The 21,758-nt window shown below is 44.4% G+C and overlaps 1 protein-coding gene across 4 annotated transcripts in view; it reads left to right on the top strand.

The window, feature by feature from the left end:
- CCDC88C (coiled-coil domain containing 88C) overlaps window positions 1-21,758 on the top strand; it is a 569,522-nt gene that overhangs the window by 397,834 nt on the left and 149,930 nt on the right. For all 4 annotated transcript variants that reach the window (XR_003856192.1, XM_029597798.1, XM_029597797.1 and 1 more), the window contains exons 16-17: window positions 1,244-1,371; window positions 1,614-1,755. Coding sequence is in view for 3 of the 4 variants with exons in the window: in XM_029597798.1 (XP_029453658.1) it covers window positions 1,244-1,371; window positions 1,614-1,755 (270 nt within the window). In the remaining variant the exon portion in view is untranslated. The remainder of the gene's footprint in view (window positions 1-1,243; window positions 1,372-1,613; window positions 1,756-21,758) is intronic.

Here is a 21,758-nt window from a genome sequence, read left to right as displayed (position 1 = left end):
GATATAGGGCATCCTTCAAGTTTTAGTCTGTCTCCACCTGCTGGAAAGGAGGCTCAACCCACTGTCTGGACTGGTACTACAGGAACGAAAATTAACAGGTAAGAACTAATTTTCCTTTACCAAATGACATCATGCGTTTGGCAGCGATGAAATCGAATATTTGTTAGGATGAATGTGGATCGCAGCTGGAGCGAGTGCAGGTGGCTTCCTTACAGCTGCATCTGACCGAAAGTCCCAATTCACTTTTCTCAATAGCCTTTAAATCATTCGCTGCTACTTAATATTGTCATCTTAGAGTTTACATAGCACTAACCCACATTCGTACTGATAACTCTCAGATCTCCTGGCACAATGTTTGTATATGTTTGTTACTACTGTTTCGCTGCCTATAAGTCTTATGTTTCTCATTTTTAAATTTTGTATGTTTTAACCTGTAAACTGTTTTGGCCAACATACGTTGTAAAAGCAGTATATAAACATTTTTAAATAAATAAACTCTAAGCTTCTTTACATGGATCTTCAGCAGTAAAGAGGGCTGATTTTCATGCTGTAACAATTTTTTTATGTTGGCCACCTTTGTATGTGGAGGTCATGAATCATACATTTTGTTCAATAGGATTACATAGAACACCTTATTTTATTTTCATAAGCCATCCATTAGAAGACTATATCCTTTCTCCTCTAGTGTAGGGCTTATAGCACTGTGCATCTGACTTCATAGAGATCAGCTGTAAAGCCATCTCTATATTGAGTTTTACTGTAGTGCACAAGGAGGACAATTTTAAAGGGATTTAGCTGAGTAGCTAGGAGGTACCTAATTGGCTCCATTGGAGTGAAAATTGCAGTTATATAGCCTCGAAAATATGCATGCAATCTTTCACAATATGCATGCTTTTAGCTGAACTAAAAAGTGGTGTTTCCTGGAGCACATTTAAGTGCAAGGAATAAACTTCATGAGTGGAATTGAATTTTCAAATCTGCATGTGTAATTTACCCCCATTCTTCTGCCCACAGAAATGGAAGGTGGCAAGCACAAAGATATTTTGTGCCCATGTACCTTTAGCTAATTATCAAAGAGAAAATTCTCTTTGAGAATTAGCTACAAGATATGTGGATACAAAATGTCCATGTACTTTGCATCTAGGTGGATTCATGAAAATTGCCCCTAAAATGGTTTGGGAGATTCTGTTTGGTATTCTTTTTTATTTTGTATCTGATGGTACATGATGTAGTATTATTACAGGATTTGATTCATGAGAAGTTAAAGAGCCAGCAGATGTCTGATGAGCTTGACAAACTGAGCCTGGAGCTGGAGAAGATTGGTTTGAACAAGGAACTGCTGCTAACTGATGAAAACAGCATCACTGACAAGTGAGACAATATATCATCATCTCAAACAAATATACAATTCTTCTGTTTGTTTAATTCTGTCATTTTTAATCAGCTCGATTTCCTATCTGGAGTACCTTTGTAAATATCTTTTTCTAGTGATCTTTTTTCACTGGGTATTTTTTTAAAACTATCTTGGTGTATTGAAGTGAATTCTAATTACGTGATCAGCTCAGTACTCAGATACTGAGAAAGTATGAATGCTGTTCTATCTTTTCTTATAGAAAATACAAGATTCTAGAGAGTAACATTAAATCGACACTAACAAAAACGCTAGAAGCAAAAGAAGGAAAAATATCATCTCTGGAGGCTCAGTTGGAAGAATCGCATAACCTGAATAAGCAGCTGCAGAACGAGCTAAACATGGTAAACTTAAACCATATAGGAGAATCTTGGTTTCTTGTCTGTCTTTTTTTTTTTTTGGCTTGGCAGTTTTCCTTGAGTTCCTTTGGTCTTTCAGTTTAACTAGTTTAGTCTTGTGGAGAACAACTTTCAAATTGTGCATAAAAGTATAAAGTCTATAGGTATTTTTATTTACCTAGCGGGAAAAAATTTCCTTTGAAAGTTGGTTTATAAAACGTATGCTCACAGACCTGCACCTGCTATTTGTGTGGGTGCTTTTTTCCTGCAAAATTATGCATCAAGTGATTGTGTACACCCTTAAGTCCTCCACTTGCCTAGACTTCTCCCTTAGAAGCACCTTCACACTCTATGCATAAAAGAGGTACTTGTATACTGGCACTATGCAAGTACTTTTACCTAGAGATAGTGTAGGCAATTTAGAAATGCTCCATTTTTATGTATAAATCATTGTTTTATATGCGGAAATGGCTTTGAAAATTCTTTGTTGTGGTGATCATAAGTGCAATGATCAAGGAGCAACACAAGTCTTTAACTTGAAAACTTATTCTTTTTGCTTGTCTCTTGTATGCCAAATATTTAAATATTGTTATGCCACTGGTTGTTTGTTTGTATTGCTGCTGGGTTGGTTTTTTTTTTGTTTTGGTTTTGGGTTTTTTACTGTCTACTGATTTTTGTTAATACAAAGGTGCTAGTTGAGTCAGTCTGCTCTCCTCTGTGTACTTTTGTATTGAGTAACTATCATATTTCCAGTGGAATATTTTTAAATCCCCCTTTTCCATCTTTGTAAATCCCCTCTCGAAACAGCATGCCTGGGTATATCAAATGTCCTTGGCATCTGACAGCTTCAGCAAAGTCTCCTGACATGGTGTCTAGATCCCCTGTGCCTCTAAAACACAGAAGTATGAAAATCAGTAACCTCTGAATCATTCTGAACCTCTAACATAACTTGTACTGTGCTGCTGTTTCTATTTTTATTTTTTTTCTCTTCTTTCCTTATCTCTTCCATGGACCACCTGCAGCTGTTAGAATTGGGAAGATAGCCAGTGCTTTTAAGATAAGGAACAGGGAATGACCTTCAGTATTGATGTATTCTAACCTGGCAACGCTCCCAGAGTTTGGGTCTTAATTGGCACAGAACTCTAGATAAATGATGTCTCTTGACTTTTGAAATCAGTACATAGTATTTCACGTATCTGGTCATTAGGAGTATTAGATGCTAGATTGCCTATGTCATTTTGACATTTCTTTACTTATTTATTGAAGTTAGAAATATGCAATCAGGTGCTCTTCTGCCAATAAAATAGATTAATGGCGGTAGAAACAAATCAAAACACCAAGATGGCTTGACGAAGCAAATATGATGTAAACTTATATCTAAGATCAAAGAATTTGTATAGTTAAATTCTCCTGGCCATGTAACCTGACTTATATATGTACTTTTTAGTAATTAAAATGCATGAGGCCAGGTGCCCCTGAGATAGTGTGACTTGAAAGAAAGTCAGTTCTTACATTTTTGGACCATGAGTCCATGAATGGTGGTCAAGAAAGAGTATTTCTCACAGGACAAGCAGGATGGTAGTCCTCACATATGGGTGACCTCACAGGATGGAGCCCAATCACGGAACATTTTTGTCAAAATTTCTAGAACTTTGACTGGCACCTACTGGGCATGCCCAGGATGGCACTAACCCTGCAACCAGCAGGGATCCCCTTCAGTCGTCTTTTTTCCACACAGCAGTAGCCACGCGGGTTAAGGAGCTCCACAGAGATTCCTGACAGGAAATTTCCTCACGGAATTACTATTCAACTTTCTACCCCACAGGGGTCCCCCTCTTTCATTTTTATGCACGTGGTGCTCCGGTAAGTTTTTTACCCAATTCCGGTCGATTCCTGTCGTTTTTGGCCCTCATGACCTATTGGCCATCGACCGCACCACGGCTAAATTTTTTCACAGGCTATGACAGGGTTCCGTCGATGCCTGGACTGCACCGTACAATGTCCATTACTGACCCTCACCAGGTATGTTTAATGTGTCTGGGTAGCGAGCATGATATCCTTACTTGCACCAAATGTGCCCTTATGACACCTAAAGGTCGCAAGGCTAGAATGGAGAAAATGGAACTTCTCTTTAGATCAAAAACCCAGACGCCGTCTATAGCATCGACGTCGTCTGAACTGACACAGTCTACATCGCACCATCATTGGGCACCGGCCGGTGTCCGACCAGCATCGATGACTCCACGGCCATCAACACCCTCTGTTCCTCCTCAGGAAAAGGACAGAGGAGAGCGTCAAGAAAAGCATCGACATCGCATGTCTCAGACCGTTGACACAGGCAAGGCCTCGATGTCGTCATTGTCTGAACCGCCATCGAAGAATCCCGACCAGGAAAGGCACTGTCCCTATCTGGTTCAGGGTCACCGAGGCAACCTTCACCGGAACCGGTGATAGGAGCCGCGATTCCACCTCCAACGGTTGTCCCTCCGGCCAAGCCTCCGCCGCCTCCTCCTCATCCTCCAGCATCAGGACTCCATGCTCCATGTTTCCGGGAGGAACTGGATCAGATGATTCAGGAGGCCATCGGCAGGGCGATGCAAGGCTTCAAGGTTCCATAGCTGATACCGGTACCGATGCCTGAACCAGTAACCGATCCCATTCCTGCAGCACTAGCACCGTTACTCACGAGAATGGAAGCGCTGATTGCTGCTTCTCCTCCAATGGATCCGATGACACCGATGGACCCAGTGCCTTCCTCTCCGATTCCGCTTTCATCGACAGAAGGAGAAACACCGTTCCTTCCGCCATCAGGAGTCCTTCCGATGCCTAGATCATTGGTTTCACCGATTGCATCTTTGTTTCCATCTGTGCCACCGACCCATCCATCGATGCTCTCGGTGCCACCGGTGATGCCTTTGGTGCCTCGCCCGGGACCTTCAGGTATACCAGCTTTTCGTCCCTCCAAGGATACTGGGGGTGCTGGAGATGATCCCTACGATACCTGGACTGATGATTCATCCCAGGATACCGATGACGTGCCATCGCCACCCTCTCCTGCTGAAAGCAGGAAGCGTTCTCCGCCAGAGGATTTGTCCTTCATTAATTTTGTGAAGGAAATGTCTGAAGTGGTTCCTTTTCAACTTCAGACAGAACAAGATGATAGACATCAGATGATGGAGCTTCTTCAATTCTTAGATGCTGCTAAAGAACTAACATCTATTCCCATCCATGATGTCCTCCTGGATCTTCTGAAAAGAAAGCTGACACCACATACCTAGTCCAGTCACCTCCTGGTTTCCAGAAGTCCCAATTGGACCACCATTCAGTGGTTGTTGAGTCAGCCCGAAGATCCAAGCCTCATTCTTCCTACCCTCCAGGAAAGGAACAAAAATACTTTATATCCCGCATCGCCTCTTATCAGTTTTATATGACCCAGTACAACAAGGTCCTCTTTAAACAAATACAGGACTTTGCTGAGTCCCTACCTCAACAGTCTCAAGACCAATTACTCGCCCTGGCTCAAAAGGATTTAGAAGCGGGCAAGCATGAAATACGATCTGCCTATGACATTTTTGACACCGCTTCCAGGGTTTCGGCAGCAGCCATTTCTGCAAGGCAGTGGGCCTGGCTAAAATCGTCAGACCTATGGCCTGAGGTCCAGGATAGAATATCTGATTTGCCTTGCACTGGCGATAATCTTTTTGGTGAGCAAGTACAAAAGGCAGTGGCACAACTCAAGGATCACCATGAGATTCTTCGCCAACTCTCCTTGATACCTTCTGAATATCCTGCTAAGCAAACATTCAGAAAGGAGCCCAAGAAATCCTTTTACCGCCAGAGGAAATCTTATCCTCCTCCGTCCAAAGGTCACTCTACTAAACCTTACCAGAAAGGCCAGTCCAGGCAACCTCGCAGGCAAAAGCCGCAAACAACTCCTCAACCAGGTCCAGCATCTGGTTTTTGACTCTTTTCTAGAGAGCAGCATTCAGACTCCACTAAGGCATGTACCAGTGGGAGGTCGTTTGTGCCACATCTGGCACTCAGTCACCACAAACCAGTGGGTTCTTGCCATAATAACTCAAGGTTATCATCTCAACTTTCTTGCCATTCCACCGGACTCCCCACCTCGACTGACATGGGGAACATCAGACCATTCACCGCTCCTGGAACAGGAGGTTTCCCTCCTCCTCCAGTCCAGAGCAATAGAACCAGTGCCCTACTCTGAACAGGGCCTCGGATTTTACTCTCTGTATTTTCTAATCCCCAAAAAGTCAGGTGGCTTTCGCCCGATACTAGATCTTCGGGCCTTAAAAAAGTTCCTACAAAGAGAAAAGTTCAAGATGGTGACCTTGGGTTCCCTCCTCCCCCTTCTACAAAGGGGAGACTGGCTCTGTTCTCTAGACCTCCAGGACGCTTACACTCACATCGCAATAACTCCGTCTCATCGCAAACTTCTGCGATTCCTCGTAGGCCCAAAGCACTACCAATATTGAGTGCTACCATTCGGTCTAGCCTCTGCTCCACGAGTCTTCACCAAGTGCCTCGTAGTAGTAGTAGCGTTCCTCAAAACTCAAGGTGTCCACGTCTACCCCTACCTCAACGATTGGTTGATCAGGGCTCCCACACAGCAAGCTGTTCTGACGTCCCTACGTCTCACCTTGCACACCCTGATCTCTCTGGGGTTTCTCATCAGTTATCCAAAGTCCAGCTTGGTCCCATCGCAAACCCTGTCATTCATAGGAGCAGACTTGGACACCTTCAAAGGGAAGGCATTTCTTTCTCGAACGAGCTCTCATCTCCTCTCTTGCCCATCAGCTGCAGTCTCGACAATGTTCCACTGCACGTCACTTTCTAGTCCTGCTAGGACACATGGCGTCCTCAGTACACATCACTCCCATGGCTTGTCTCACCATGAGGATCCTTCAGTGGACTCTAAGGTCACAGTGGATTCAATCATTTCAACTACTATCAGCTGTTGTCCACATAACCAACCCACTTCGTCTATCTCTAGCTTGGTGGAAGAATCAGGGAATGGAACAGCTCCCCTATGAGGAAAGACTAAAGAGGTTAGGACTTTTCAGCTTGGAGAAGAGACGGCTAAGGGGGGATATGATAGAGGTGTTTAAAATCATGAGAGGTCTAGAACAGGTAGATGTGAATCTGTTTTTTACTCTTTCGGATAATAGAAAGACTAGGGGGCACTCCATGAAGTTAGCATGTGGCACATTTAAAACTAATCGGAGAAAGTTCTTTTTTACTCAACGCACAATTAAACTCTGGAATTTGTTGCCAGAGGATGTGGTTAGTGCAGTTAGTATAACTGTGTTTAAAAAAGGATTGGATAAGTTCTTGGAGGAGAAGTCCATTACCTGCTATTAATTAAGTTGACTTAGATAATAACCACCGCTATTACTAGCAATGGTAACATGGAATAGACTTAGTTTTTGGGTACTTGCCAGGTTCTTATGGCCTGGATTGGCCACTGTTAGAAACAGGATGCTGGGCTTGATGGACCCTTGGTCTGATCCAGTATGGCATGTTCTTCTTCTTCCTTCAAGGCCTTCCTTTTCAAGCTCCAGATCCTCAAATAACCCTTACAACAGATGCCTCCAACATCGGCTGGGGAGCACACGTTGCCAATTTACAAACTCAAGGGTCCTGGTCTCCAGAGGAAGCCAAACACCAGATCAATTTCCTGGAGCTACGAGCAATCAGATATGCTCTCAGAGTATTTCAGGATCGCCTCTCCAACCAGGTCATCCTGATTCAAACGGACAGCCAGGTGGCCATGTGGTACATCAACAAACAAGGAGGAACGGACTCCCATCTCCTGTGTCAGGAAGCTGCACAGATATGGGCGGAGGCCCTGTCCCACTCAATGTACCTCAGGGCCACCTACTTGCCGGGAGTGGACAATGTGTTGGCAGACAAGCTGAGTCGCACCTTTTGACCGCACGAGTGGTCTCTCAACCCCGCAGTAGCAGACTCGATATTCCACCGTTGGGGCTACCCTCATATAGACCGCTTTGCGTCACCTCAAAACCGCAAAGTAGAGAACTATTGCTCTCTCACTTGTAGCCAACACTCACTGCCAAGAGATGCATTCTCCCTCTCATGGGCAACCGGTCTCCTATATGCATTCCCTCTACTTCCACTTCTCTCGAAGACTCTTGTGAAACTACGTCAGGACAAGGTAAGCATGATCCTGATAGCACCTCACTGGCCACGTCAAGTGTGGTTTCCGATTCTTCAGAACCTCTCCATTCGCAGACATATTCCTCTGGGGAAGGACCCGCTTCTGATCACTCAGAATGACGGATGCCTACGCCACCCCAATCTTTAGGCCTTGTCCCTGACTGCCTGGATCTTGAAAGGTTAATCCTGCAACTTCTTAACCTTTCGGAGCCAGTTTCCCGTGTCCTGATTGCTTCACGGAAACCTTCCACGAGAAAATCTTATCTTTACAAATGGAACAGGTTTAAATCATGGTGTTCCTCACTGTCACTTGATCCTTTTACCTGTTCTACTACAAAGTTTTTAGACTATCTCTGGTACTTGTCAGAGTCAGGTCTCAAAACTTCTTCTATCAGAATGCATGTCAGTGCAGTAGCTGCCTTCCATAAAGGTGTCGGGGATGTTCCTATTTCATTGCAACCCCTCGTAACATGTTTTCTGAAAGGCTGCAAGCCTCCACTGCGTCCTCCGACCCCTTCTTGGGACCTCAGTCTGGTTTTGGGTTGGCTCATGAAACAACCATTCGAGCCTCTCCAATCCTATGATCTTCGCTATCTCACATGGAAAGTGATTTTTCTTTTAGCGATCACATCAGCTCGCAGAGTTAGTGAGTTACAGGCCCTAGTTACCTACCTGCCTTACACAAAACTTCTGCATGACTGGTCAGTGCTCCGCACTCACCCAAAATTCTTGCCTAAGGTAGTATCGGAATTTTACATTAATCAATCCATTATACTACTCACCTTCTTTCCCAGGCCCCACTCCAATCCAGGAGAACAGGCTCTGCAAACAAGCTCTCACATTCTACTGTACAGCTGCCCACAGACAAAGTACTCAATTGTTTGTTTCCTTTGCTTCATTCAGATTGGGCCAACCGGTGGGTAAGCAGACTCTCTCCTCCTGGTTAGCGGACTGCATATCCTTTTGCTAGCAAGCAGGCATTCCACTGCAAGACCGTGTTAAAGCACGCTCGGTCAGGGCCATGGCAATTTCTGTAGCGCACCTTCGTTCGGTGCTGCTTCCTGATATCTGTAGGGCTGCTACCTGGAGTTCTCTCCATACCTTTACAGCCCATTATTGTCTAGACAAGGCTGGAAGACTAGATTCCATCTTCGGCCAATCTGTCTTGCCCAACCTTTTTACAACTTGACGTACCAACACACTTCCGCCTGCCCATTAGGGTTCAGGATGCCCTCTACCAAATTCCACCCCAGTTATTGTGCCTGTTGCACGTTTTTGGGTACATTTGGTGCATGTTCGGACATCCTCAGCTCGGTACTCACCCATATGCGAGGACTACCATCGTGCTTGTCCTGTGAGAAAGCAAATGTTGCTTACCTGTAACAGGTGTTCTCACAGTACAGCAGGATGTTAGTCCTCACGAAATCTGCCTGCCACCCGACGGTGTTGGGTTCAATACGTTTCTTATTTTAATTTTTGGCACTTTAGCTTTTGAAGAAGACTGAAGGGGGACCCCTGCTGGTTGCAGGGTTAGTGCCATTCTGGGCATGCCCAGTAGGTGCCAGTCAAAGTTCTAGAAACTTTGACAAAAGTGTTCCGTGATTGGGCTCCATTCTGTGATGTCACCCATATGTGAGGACTAACATCCTGCTGTCCTGTGAGAACACCTGTTACAGGTAAGAAACATTTGCTTTATACAGTGCAGTGTGAAAACTCGAGACTGCTATACAATCCAGAGTATGGCATGCCCGAGATCCTGGCAAATTTTAACTCATTGGTAAGAAACCATCTTGCCTTTTAATTTTTTCTGTATCTATGATATGACTCGATCAATTAAATACTTTACATAAGAACAAGCCATACTGGGTCAGACCAAGGGTCCATCATGCCCAGCATCCTGTTTCCAAGAGTGGCCAATCCAGGCTACAAGTACCTAAAAATTAAGGGCCGGATTTTAAGAAGGTTACGTGCGCCGGGCCTATTTTAAAAAGGCCCGGAGACACGTGTAAAGCCCTGGGACACTGTAAGTCCCAGGGCTTTACTAAAGGGGCGGTCTGGGGGCGGGGCAGAGGCAGGGCCAGAGGCCTCTGACACAGCAGTTATTGCCCCTGTGTTGAAGGATCGCGTGCCCGCAGGCTGCCGGCATGCGAAAAGTGCGCCTGCCCAGAGCCAATTAAGTCAAATTATCAATTAAATTACTAAAATTAACTATTGATTTAAATTTAATTATCTAATTCAATTAAACCAATTAACTTTTAATTAAATTGAATTAATTAATTTACTAAGCCAATTAAGTCAAATTGTTGCTCCCTGTTCTCTGTATTTCCCTTAGTTCATTGTAAACCGATATGATGTACCCACGAATGTCGGTATATAAAAGTTGTCAAATAAATTAAGTCATTCATTGCTATACATTCTAGTTCTCCCTTTTTACTTCTTAGACTTCTGGCATTAGCATACAAACATTTCAAAGTGTGTTTTTTGTTTGTATTTTCATTCTGCTTTCTAATTGATGGGCATAAATTGGAATCTTTTAGCTCAGGTGAGTTTTTAATTACAGGCACTTGGATTACTTTTCTTATTAATGGAACCTCACTGTTGGGATGCCCTAATTCTAATGCGTCATTGGTATCCTTTGAAGATACCTCCCTCAGAACTATGCACTGCTGAGCAACTGTCTGCTTTCCCCTTAGTTCTAGTTTAAAAGCTGCTCTATCTCTTTTTTAAAGGTTAGCACCAGCAGCTTGGTTCCACCCTGGTTAAGGTGGAGCCCATCCGTTTGGAAAAGACTTCCCCTTCCCCAAAAGGTTGTCCAGTTCCTTACAAAACTGAATCCCTCTTCCTTGCACTGTCTCATCCACGCATTGAAACTCCGGAGCTCTGCCTGCCTCTGGGGACCTGCGCGTGGAGCAGGGTGCATTTCAGAGAATGCTACCCTGCTGGGAGTTCTGGATTTTAGCTTTCTACCTAAGATCCCAAATTTGGCTTCCAGAACCTATCTCCCACATATTCCTATGTACCACGACAGCCGGCTTCTCCCCAGCACTGTCTAAAATCCTATCTAGGTGACTACCTTCGCACCAGGTAGTCATGTTACCAGTTCATACTCATGCCTACCAGCCTCAGTAAAATAAGTCATATTCTTTGACTGTATCTGAGTTATTGAGTAGCTCAGATATCATATATAATTAACTGAGCATCAATTCTAAGGAAAGCTGATGTGTTAGACTTATGTGATATGGTATTCTAAGGTAAAGAGAGTAATCTTCAAGGGAACTCCTTATTAACATCTTTCTTACTTAGAATTACCTAATTTTTACCCAAGTAAGTTTTGGGATGGTTTGGGATATACTGAGAAGTATAATAGCGTCTCTGCACCTAGTGGCAGAAATGAACAGGAGAATCGAGGAATATGCCACAGATGCAGAAAAAGCAGGACACACAGAACAGATACTGTCAGAAGTATTTCGTAATTTTCGCCTTGATCCTTTGGGTCGTTCCCATGGCAATGGTCCCGAAGAGGAACCAGGATCTAGGGGACATAATCAACCCAGAAGGTGAGATCAGTGGCAAGGTGTGAAGCTAGAGGTGTATGACCGATAGCCCAGGAAGTCTAGAGATCCGCCCCAGGAGATTAAACTGCAAGGAAGGGGGTACATCTTAAATGAAACCCTCACCAATGTATGATCTTCGCCTAGGGAATATGCCCCCCAGCAATACAGAGCTGACCCTGGGTACCAACCTCCATTGTACAGGCAATATTCAGATAATTGTCCCTGGGAACCCAAACTTGAATTCAACTGCCTGCTTCTACTGGCCCAAATCAAACCAAACCATCCCCAAAGATAAGTCCAAAGACAGGTACACAGGGAAGTACTGGTGCCAAACCTTCTGCAAAGGTCCAGAAAATTAAAACTACACCAGAAAAGGCTATTAGTAAAGAATAATAGACTGTGACATGAACAGGCTTACTTGTAAATATGGGAACCGTTCAGCTTTGGGACATTGTTTTTCCTTAGATAAGCAGCATGAATTAGTCATGCTGTCTGGGACGTCCTCTGGGTGGCTAGGTGATGGAGCTCTCTTAGAACACAGTCTTTCAGTGTAGTGTGCCTGCTTGGATCCTCCCCTGCTTCCCTCATCCTCCTCAGTCTGTTTTTTTTCCGCACACCTGACTGCACTCAGATCTTTTCCTCCTCAGCAGAACACTTCTCTGAAGTAAAAAAAAAAAAAAAAAAAAAGTTAAAAACAAAATCTGTAGAAAAGGTGTTATTCTATCTTTGCCTCATCCCTTTTTTTTCCACCACCTTCGATTATGCCGCAGCCACCAGGCTTCAAATTTTGCCAATGCTGCAAAACCATGTCAGTGACCGGCCACATGAAATGTTACATATGCCTTGGACTGGACCACGACCAGGGGAGCCTGTAGGGACTGTGGACGCATGACGCCCGAGCCCAGCAGCAGAGGGCTGCCAAAATAAAACTGCAAGAAGCAGCATTGGGCTCGTACGCCCCTTCGAAAGAGTAGACTCTGTCCTCCCCAGGTCTCAAGGAGTCGATGCAGCGCAGAGCCTCCTCGGTAGGGCCTCATGGTTCGTCCAGGCTGGCACCGAAGTGAGTGACAACGGCGCCGACGCACGATGCAGGAGATGCGTCGACGGTGCCATAGACATCTGTGCCGAGTAGCATCGGGGCCCCGACACAGGGAGCCAACCACTTGCTTCGGGATCAAAGCATAAGCACAAAACATTCACACATCGAAGCAAGTCGACAACGACGCCATCGATGCACACAGTGCAAAGACTCCCAAGAAGCACTCTTCAGGACACAAGACCCAGAGAACCTTCCCCTCTCCTAGTCATGGATTCAGACGTGGTACCCTCTTCACCAGCCGCCTCTCATGCTTCCTTGACTTCATCCAGGGTGTACTCTGGCCTGTCCATTGCCTCCCAACATAAAAGGAGATCAGGCCTTCAAGAGCCTTTACAAAAGAGGCACAAGGGGCCCTCCACAATCCCCCCTTCACTCAGAGGTCCAAACACAGACATACTACTGGCTGCGATACCCCCTAGTGGTCGGTGTAGGGATCCTGGACCACCACCCACTGATCCACACAGATGGCCTCCGCCAACCCCTCAAGACACCTTGGCCTCGCAGGTGATGTCCCAGATTTCCCTTATCCTGTGTCAGTTCATTGCCACTATGGAGCAGCAGGGGAGACACCCAGCAGAAACATCGCTAGAAGCCCCCCCCCCCCTCCCCCGTCACCACAAGACAGCCTCAGTTCGGTGCCTTCTCCTGGCCAACCTCTACCAACTCCTTCTGGGGATTTTTCCCTCAGCCATCCATGTCACCAGGATCCTCCCCAGGATACCCCTCTGATCCAGCAGAGGAACAACCTGAGCCGATCTCCGGAAGACTTGTCCTATTCTAAGTTTCTGGAGAAAGTGGGGCAACGCCTCAATGTTGAGACGAGGAAAATCCCTGACCCTAGAGCAGACATCCTGGGCATCCTCAAAATATTTGTCACCTGCGGAGCCCACGGCTTTGCCCTCTCATGAAGTCCTAGACGTGGTCATGACTAGAGCCTGGGAAACTCCTTTTGCAGGACCATTAACTTCTCACAAGACGGAACACTCCTCCTGGGAAAGATTCAAAGTATTTAGATGACTTTGGAAAGAAAGCTTTCCAATCTGGGATGCTGAATGTGAAGATCCAGCAACACCAATTTTATATTACGCAATATTTGTATGAGTGCCTACAATCTTTGAAGTCCTTGCTTCAGGAAGTGTCCCCAGACCATCGTCGTCCTGAGCAATTTCATAATTTGGAGGAGGGATTGAGGCATCTCCTGCGAACAGTATATGAAGGGTTTGAGACTTCGGCCAAATCCACAGTCAATGCTATTGTGTCCAGACATCTCTCGTGACTGCGAGCCAGCGCCATCTGTGAGGATGTTCATGAGAAGCTCGCCAACCTACCCTGTCTCCCAGATAACCTTTTCGGGGTCAAATTTAGAGAAACTGTATCCCAGCGCAAGGAGCAGAAGGTAGCTGTAATGTTCCTGGCTTTTGCAGATGCTGCTTCCTCGAGGTGAAACACCATATTACCAGCGCAGACATTACAGGCCATACCCGTCCTACCGGCCTCCTCAATATACTCAGACTCGTTCTCAGTGTTCCCAGCAACAGGGGGCTCGGCAACGTCAACATGCTCCTTGGCAGCCTCGTCCACCTCAGAATTTCAACCTCCCTAAACCCTCCCAGGATTTTTATTTTTATTTTATTTTATTTATTTAACAACTTTTAATATACCGGTGTTCGTGCAAGCACATCACGCCAGTTTACAATAAACTTGAGAAAGGAGGAAATTACAAAAAACAGGGAGTGGGGGAATGGAGCAGGAGCGAAAAAAAGGGGGGGGGGGGAGAGGGGGGAGAGAGGTAAAGGAGGAAAGACAGCAGCTGAGAAAGGTACAAGGAACGTATCAGTATTTACAGGATAGGTTGCTGCTTCCTCGAGGTGAAATGATCCCATCACTACCGATCCTGGTGGGAGGCAGGCTCTCCCACTTTCTTAAGGCATGGAATGGCATCACATCTGACCTCTGCGTATCATACAGGAGGGCTACTACCTCAATTTTCACTCCAACCCCTCCACTCCATACCTGGTGCGCCAGAAACATCTTCTGCGCATTGCGGTCAACTGCACCTGGAGATCAGCTTGCTTCAGCAACAGTGCATCCGCGAACTGCCTGCAGTGCAGTTCCACCAGGGCTTCTATTCCCAATATTTCCTCATATCCAAGAAGTTGGGAGGATTACGTCCCATCCTAGACCTTACAGCTCTCAACAGATACTTGACTAAGGAAAAATTCAAAATGACATCACTCAAGTCCATCCTGCTCTTCCTTCGACCCAGAGATTTGATGTGTTCACTGGACCTCAAAGATGCCTCTTCGCACATACCGATGCATCCTGCTTCCTGGCGATTCCTATGCTTTATGGCCACTGGCCGCCATTTTCAGTACAAGGTGCTCCCATTTGGCCTCTCCTCAGCCCCCAGAGTTTTTACCAAATGCCTAGCGGTAGCTGTGGCTCACCTCCAACGACAGGGGATTCAAATATTCCCCTATCTGGACAATTGGCTACTGGTGGCTCCCAGCCCGTCCCTTCTGCAGACCAATCTCCTCACAACCATACACTGCCTGGGCAACCTAGAGCTGCTAGTAAACTACGAAAAATCAAATCTGCAACCCACTCAAGTCTTACAGTTCATTGAAGTCCATTTTGACACCACTCGGAACAGAGCCTTCCTCCTGGAAACTCGAGCTCTTGCCCTGACATCGCTCACCAGATGTCTCCAGAAGGCCACTACTGCTCCTCGTCAAGTCCTGACAATCCTCAGCCACATGGCAGCAGCTATCGATGTCGTTCCCCACACTCGCCTCCACATATGGCGTCTGCAATGGGGCCTGAAGACCCAGTGCAACCAGTTTTCCAACCAGCTCTCTACTCCTGTCATCCTCACACCCAGCATGAAACGGGTTTTGGAGTGGTGGCTTACACCAGCAACTCTCAGGGATGGAGCCCCCCTGCGAGCTCCAACACATCACATAATCCTTACCACAGATGCTTCCACCAAGGGATGGGGTGCTCACTTAGTCCACCTTCAAACTCAAGGCCTGTGGTCAGCCTGGGAACGATCGCAACAAATCAACCTACTAGAGCTACGAGCCATTCAAAATGCTCTTCGAACCAGCACTCTGAGGGAAGACAGTCATGGTCCACACGGACAACCAGGTGGCCATGTTCTACATCAACAAGGAAGGAGGGACTGGTTCCTGGAACCTCTGCAGAGAGGCGGTGGGGATCCTGGAATGGGCGGAGAGCAAATCCATTACCCTGCAGGCAACGTACCTGCCCGGCATCAACAATGCCAGGGCGGACAGATTGAGCAGAATCTTTCGCCCTCATGCGTGGGAACTCCATCAGGATGTGGCAGACAAACTCTTTCAGACCTGGGGCCTGCCACACATCAATCTCTTTGCTACAGAACTCAATAGAGCAACTGATGCTACCGCCTTTTGAACCTCTGGATACTTGCCATTACAAGTTCCTCTCCTGGAGGGTGCTGTTTCTGGTAGCACTCACCTCCACAAGATGTCAGTGAGCTGCAGGCCCTAGTGCACTACTCACCGTATCTAGAATTCTATCACGACAAGGTTACGCTGCGTTCGCATCCCACTTTCCTTCCTAAAGTAGTATCAGTTTTCCACCTCAACCAATCGATTACCCTTCCAACCTTTTACCCAAAGCCACATAGTAATGAGGCAGAGCATAAACTACACACGTTGGATTGCAAGCGGGCACTCACTTATTCAAACACCGCACACACACTGAACACAGAGCCTCCCAGCTCTTTGTATCATTCAACCCCAACGCTCCAGGACTTCCGGTTTCCAAAAGGACTCTTTCTGCTTGGATATCAAATGGCATACAATTCTGCTCTCAGAAATATGCAGAGACCTTGCCTGCTTCCCCTAAGGCTCACCAGGTCCGTGCTATGGCTGCTTCTATAGCTTACCTGCATGAGGTGCCCATTCCAGACATTTGCAGAGCTGCCACCTGGTCCTCGCTGCACATGTTTATAGCTCACTACTGCTTGTACAAAAACACCACAACTGACGCAGACATGGGCAAAACAATTCTCTAAGTGGGCACATCTTAATGCTGCAAAGTCAACAGAGAGGAACTGTCCGCCTATCTTCTTTACTGTATTGAGTGCACTACCTCAACTCATCATTGGGACATGATCAGGGACTTGCGCTCATTACATTAGCTGGGGACTCCCAGACAGCATGGCTAATTCATGCTGCTTATCTATGGGAAAAGAGCATGTTTGCTTACCGTAAACGGTGATTTCTGTAGATAGATGAATTAGCCATGCTGTCTCGGACGTCCTCCGGGCAGCTAGGTGGCAGAACTCTTACACAGTCTTTCAGTGTAGTGTGCCTGCTTGAATTCTCCCCCGCTTCCCCTATCCTCAGTCAGTATCCAAGCAACTGAAAGTAGTAACCAACTGTCCGGGGAGGCAGGAGGGTCAGCATGGCTAATTCATCTGCTATCTATAGAAAACACTGTTTACGGTAAGCAGACTTGCTCGTACAATGGCAGAAAATACTTGTTTTCCCTGACATTGGCTAGAAGAGGATACCCCAGTAGATCAGTGGAATTACAACCATACATGGGACACAATTGATAGATGTCTATTTGGTTACGTGTCACCTAATAGGAGGAAAGAGGGACATCCAAGCGATAGGTATAGATGAAGAAGAACTTATTTCCTATCAAGATGTTCCATGGTACAAGATACAAAAGAAACCTGTTACAACTCACTACCCATATTAATGTTGAAGTACAAATTAAAAGACTGATAACTGATTTTTTTCCCTGATGGTAAGCAGAAATTGAAAGAGCTATTATACTGATATATGGACTTGTGGCAATCCTGGGCAAATCAGGTAGGACATCGCAAGATTGAACCTATACATATAGCCATATGCATAGACTTACCTAAGAGACAGAAGCAATTTAATCACCTAAACTCCCCAATCATCAAACCACCAACTCTTGACCTTGGTAATTTTAAAATTGCGCCCTCTGACCAAATACGGGATTTAGGCATACAACTGGATGAGAAGCTCTAAGCTAATCACATCTGGCTAGAAAAAGTTAAGGATTTTACAAATATTTCAAAATGCATCTGCAAGGCTCTTACTAGGAGCCAAAATATTACACTGGTTACCAGTTCACTTCCGAATCCAATTTAAAGTACTAACTTTAATATTAAACATCATTCTCTAAAATAACACTGATATGAGTTGCATATCATTACAACCTTACAATTCCCAACTATCATTAAGATCCCAAAATAAAGGTTTACTGTCTGTCCCCAACATACAAAGCACACACTTGACACAGATAAAAGACAGTTTCCATTGCTGGACCAAATCTGTGGAACTCCCTACCTGGAAGGCTACGACTGATCCCAGACAAAAAGAAATTTAAAAAGGAGCTAAAAACATGGCTCTTCAAAAACGCATGCAACCTAACCTAACTCAATTAGAAGAAAGGAGTCTGTAAATTGTCACTTAATGAACTAAACAATTACATTCTCAAATAATTCCCACTCAGATACACTCAATCTAAAGTGAAGAATGATTATTTATGCATACTCTTCGTCATGAACTATGCCTTTTACTCAGCATGTCATCTACTGTTCCTCTTTCAAGTATTGACTGAGTCATGAATGTATTGATCTGACCCTATGAATGTATAGACCCATATTATAAATCTCATGAAACTATCGAATAGCCATGATCTGTGAATGTCTCTTGTGAACCGTTGTGATCTTAGGAATGATGGTATATAAAATGCTTAAATAAATACTTGTTATACAAAAAGTTATTGATGGTTTAATCACACAGGGGGTCTTGATCTAAAAATTCAGTCCTATGAATACTAGTGTTTTTCCAGTCCCTAGGCCAGATGGAGATTGGAGAATGATTTTTAGATTATAGAGAGATAAACAAAGTAACACTCTTAATCGGGATACAGAATTGTCATTCTAGCAGTGTTTTATTACAACTCCCAAGGTATACCTATAAGACTACGTTGGAATTGTCTTAACTAGTTTTGGGCTATATCAATCACAGTTGACAGTCAGTGGTTAACAGCCTTTATGTGGGGTGACACTCAGTTTGTCTGGACTCCTCCCAGCTGCTATTTCAGCAGTTGTTGCAAACCTGTTAAAACACTTTCCTAATGCAGCAGTTAATACAGTTGTCTATTATCACTGATTACACTGAAATTGAACAATTAGAAACTTTATCATAAGTCTGGTTAATTTTAAGAGATGCTGGATATGTTGTCTCCCTTGAAAAAAAAAATCCTCTATAGGAAAATGTGGTGAATTTTTTGGGATTCACAATATCAAAAGAAGACAGAGGTCTGTCCACTAGCTTTAAAAAAAAAAAAAAAATTTCAGCTGCAGCCTTCAACCACACTAAAGCAATTAAAATATATATTAGGGTTTTTAAATTTTGGTAGAAGTTTTGTACAGGATTTTTCAGTGAAAATAGCACTTCTCTATAGAATTTTAACTGATAGTAAGGGAGGACCACTAATTAATTGGACCCTAGAAGAACAAGCATGTTTAACATCCCTGATAAATGATTTGAATCAGGCTGCTGTGCTTTTGGAGTGTAATACTGCTCAAGCATTAAGTGTGGTAGTATATATTTCAGGCACAGCTGGATATGGTTTTTTTTTTTCAAAATCATGTTACAAAAACATTAGTACAGTTTGCATACTGGTTATTTACCCAAGCTGAAAAAAGTTGTTCCTAGCAGACAAATTGATGGCAGCAATTTTTAAAGGGATTTTGAAGGGAAGAGATCTGGCACAGGGACTGAGGATATTTATCTGCTCTCCCTTAATCGCGCCTACCTGTCTGCAACACCTTCCAAATTTTGTAACAGGAAGGCCTTGCAAAACAGGTAGTTGAAGTGGCTAGCTCTCTTTGAAGATCCACAGCTGATCTTTCATTATGACCAACCTTGGCAGATTTATACTCACTCCCTGAAGTTGTAGAAGGAGTGATGGGAGATAAGCATTTGATACCTCTCTATTCTCTAGTAGAATATGAGTCAGTATTTTTACACGGATGACTCAGCCATCAAGTCACATGATTCTACTAAACACAACACTGCTGGAATAGGAATTATGCCTGGCAAATTCACTCCAGATTTCCAGATTCAGAAACAATGGAAACTGTTTTTAGGTGACCATACAGCTCAATATGCAGAAATTGCAGCTTTTCATTTTGCTTTTAAACATGCTCAGAAAGAACTTAAACCTGTATTGATTGTCATAGCATGTATTTGGCATGATCTTTTAACAATGATCTGCTTATTTGGATCTGTAATGGTTTTGTTATGTCCAAAACGAAACCCCTACAGCATGTAGCAAAGTGGAAAAATGTTCATGAGCTTTTTTTTTTTTTTGCAATGATCGGATATTCAAGTTATTCATGAGCCGGGACTCTGAGCTCCTGAGATGTCCCCTCACACAGTTGGAAAAACTCCCTTGCAGTCAGTCTAGCACAGGCAACTGCAAATACAATTAAAGTGATGGCTATTACCTATATGCCAGGTCTCAAAGAGGAACTCGATCAAGTTATACAGTGCAGGAGAATCCTCTAGGCTATCCTAAAGATTACATCTATGAGGTAAAAGATGGAGTGCGTCATGTTTTAATGCCTGAAGGTTTACGAATTGTACCTCACGTAAAAGCACGGCTGGGACTGGTTAAAACAGCACATTTTTTTTTAGGTTACCTACATGGTGGTAAGAATGCCACACTATCACAGTTAAAGGTATGATATTGGTTACCTACTATGGCTGAAATGGTACAGTGTACTAGCTAAATGTGAACCTTGCTTAGGTTAATCAGAATACATGACCAAAAGTGCCTTACCTTCTCTCACTGTGTGCTAATAATCCTTATGATCAAATATATATCAATCTTATTAGGACCATTGCCATCATGTATTGGTATGTGTTGATCATTGTGCAGGGTTTTGTTGGTTATACCCTGTTAAGGCTGCCTCTGCTAAACACACCTGTGAGGCTCTCAATTCATTAGTTGCACTTGCTGTCCAAAAATCCTGCAATTTGATGAGACCTGCTTTTCCTTCACAAACATTTCGGTCCTGGGCAGAAGTGTTAGGTATCACTGTAGAATACAATGCCCTCTACCATCCCCAAAGAAGTAGCAAGGTGTAGAGGAAAAATTATGATGTAAAACAAGCTCTCACTAAATCGTTATGTGGGACATGATTTGCAGTGGTTTCCATTGATTCCTATGGTACAATCAGATGCCTGTATATATTAAGATTTCGCCTGTCTCACATGAACTAATCTTTCAGCCTTATCCATACCCCATAGTGGTTAAAGAGAGGGTTCTGGCCATATCAACAATAATTCTAATAGATGGTAAAACATTAGGACAAACTTTAGGGTTGCAGACACATAATGGTCTTAAACAACTACAGCAAGTAGTGAATGAAGAGTTAAGGGATTTACAGCAAAACAGTACTGGAATTTGATATACCCTTAGATTATTTTTATTATCCCAGGACAAGCAGGATGCTAGTCCTCACATATGGGTGACATCAATAATGGAGCCCTATGTACGGAAAACTTCTCTCAAAGTTTCTATGAAACTTTTGAATGGCACTGGAGTGCCTACTGAGCATGCCCAGCATGCTATGATATTCCCTGCCACAGGGGTCTCTCCTCAGTCTTCTTTTTTCCGCGAAGCGGTTAGCCTCGCGGTTTGATTGGAGTCTGAGGTGAAATTTCATCTCCACAAAAAATCGGAAAATTTCAATTAAATTTTTATCCATCGAGGGGTTTTTCCCATTTGTTACCGGCTGGTAACTTTTTTCTCTTTCGATTCTCGGCTGGGAACGATAAAATTCGGGTTCGCCGTCGACGGCTGTCCGGCGCCATGGCCTCCGGGTTCAAAAAATGCCCGAATTGTAATAGAACAATGTCTATTACTGATCCGCATGGTGAATGTGTTCTTTGCCTCGGCAAGGATCACAACATCCAAGCGTGTTCATCCTGTGCTGAAATGACCACGAAAGGTCGACGACTGAGGGCCGAAAGGATGGAGCAGCTCTTTTCAGTCCATCTGCTGCCAAGACCGTCGACGTCGGCCCAGTCTTCGCCATCGGCCTCGGTTCGGCA

The sequence above is a fragment of the Rhinatrema bivittatum genome, chromosome 4, assembly GCF_901001135.1.
Source record: "Rhinatrema bivittatum chromosome 4, aRhiBiv1.1, whole genome shotgun sequence".
NCBI classification, from domain to species: domain Eukaryota; kingdom Metazoa; phylum Chordata; class Amphibia; order Gymnophiona; family Rhinatrematidae; genus Rhinatrema; species Rhinatrema bivittatum.
The sequence above is the reverse complement of the archived record's forward strand: the minus strand, read 5'-3'. Positions and strand labels throughout refer to the sequence as shown.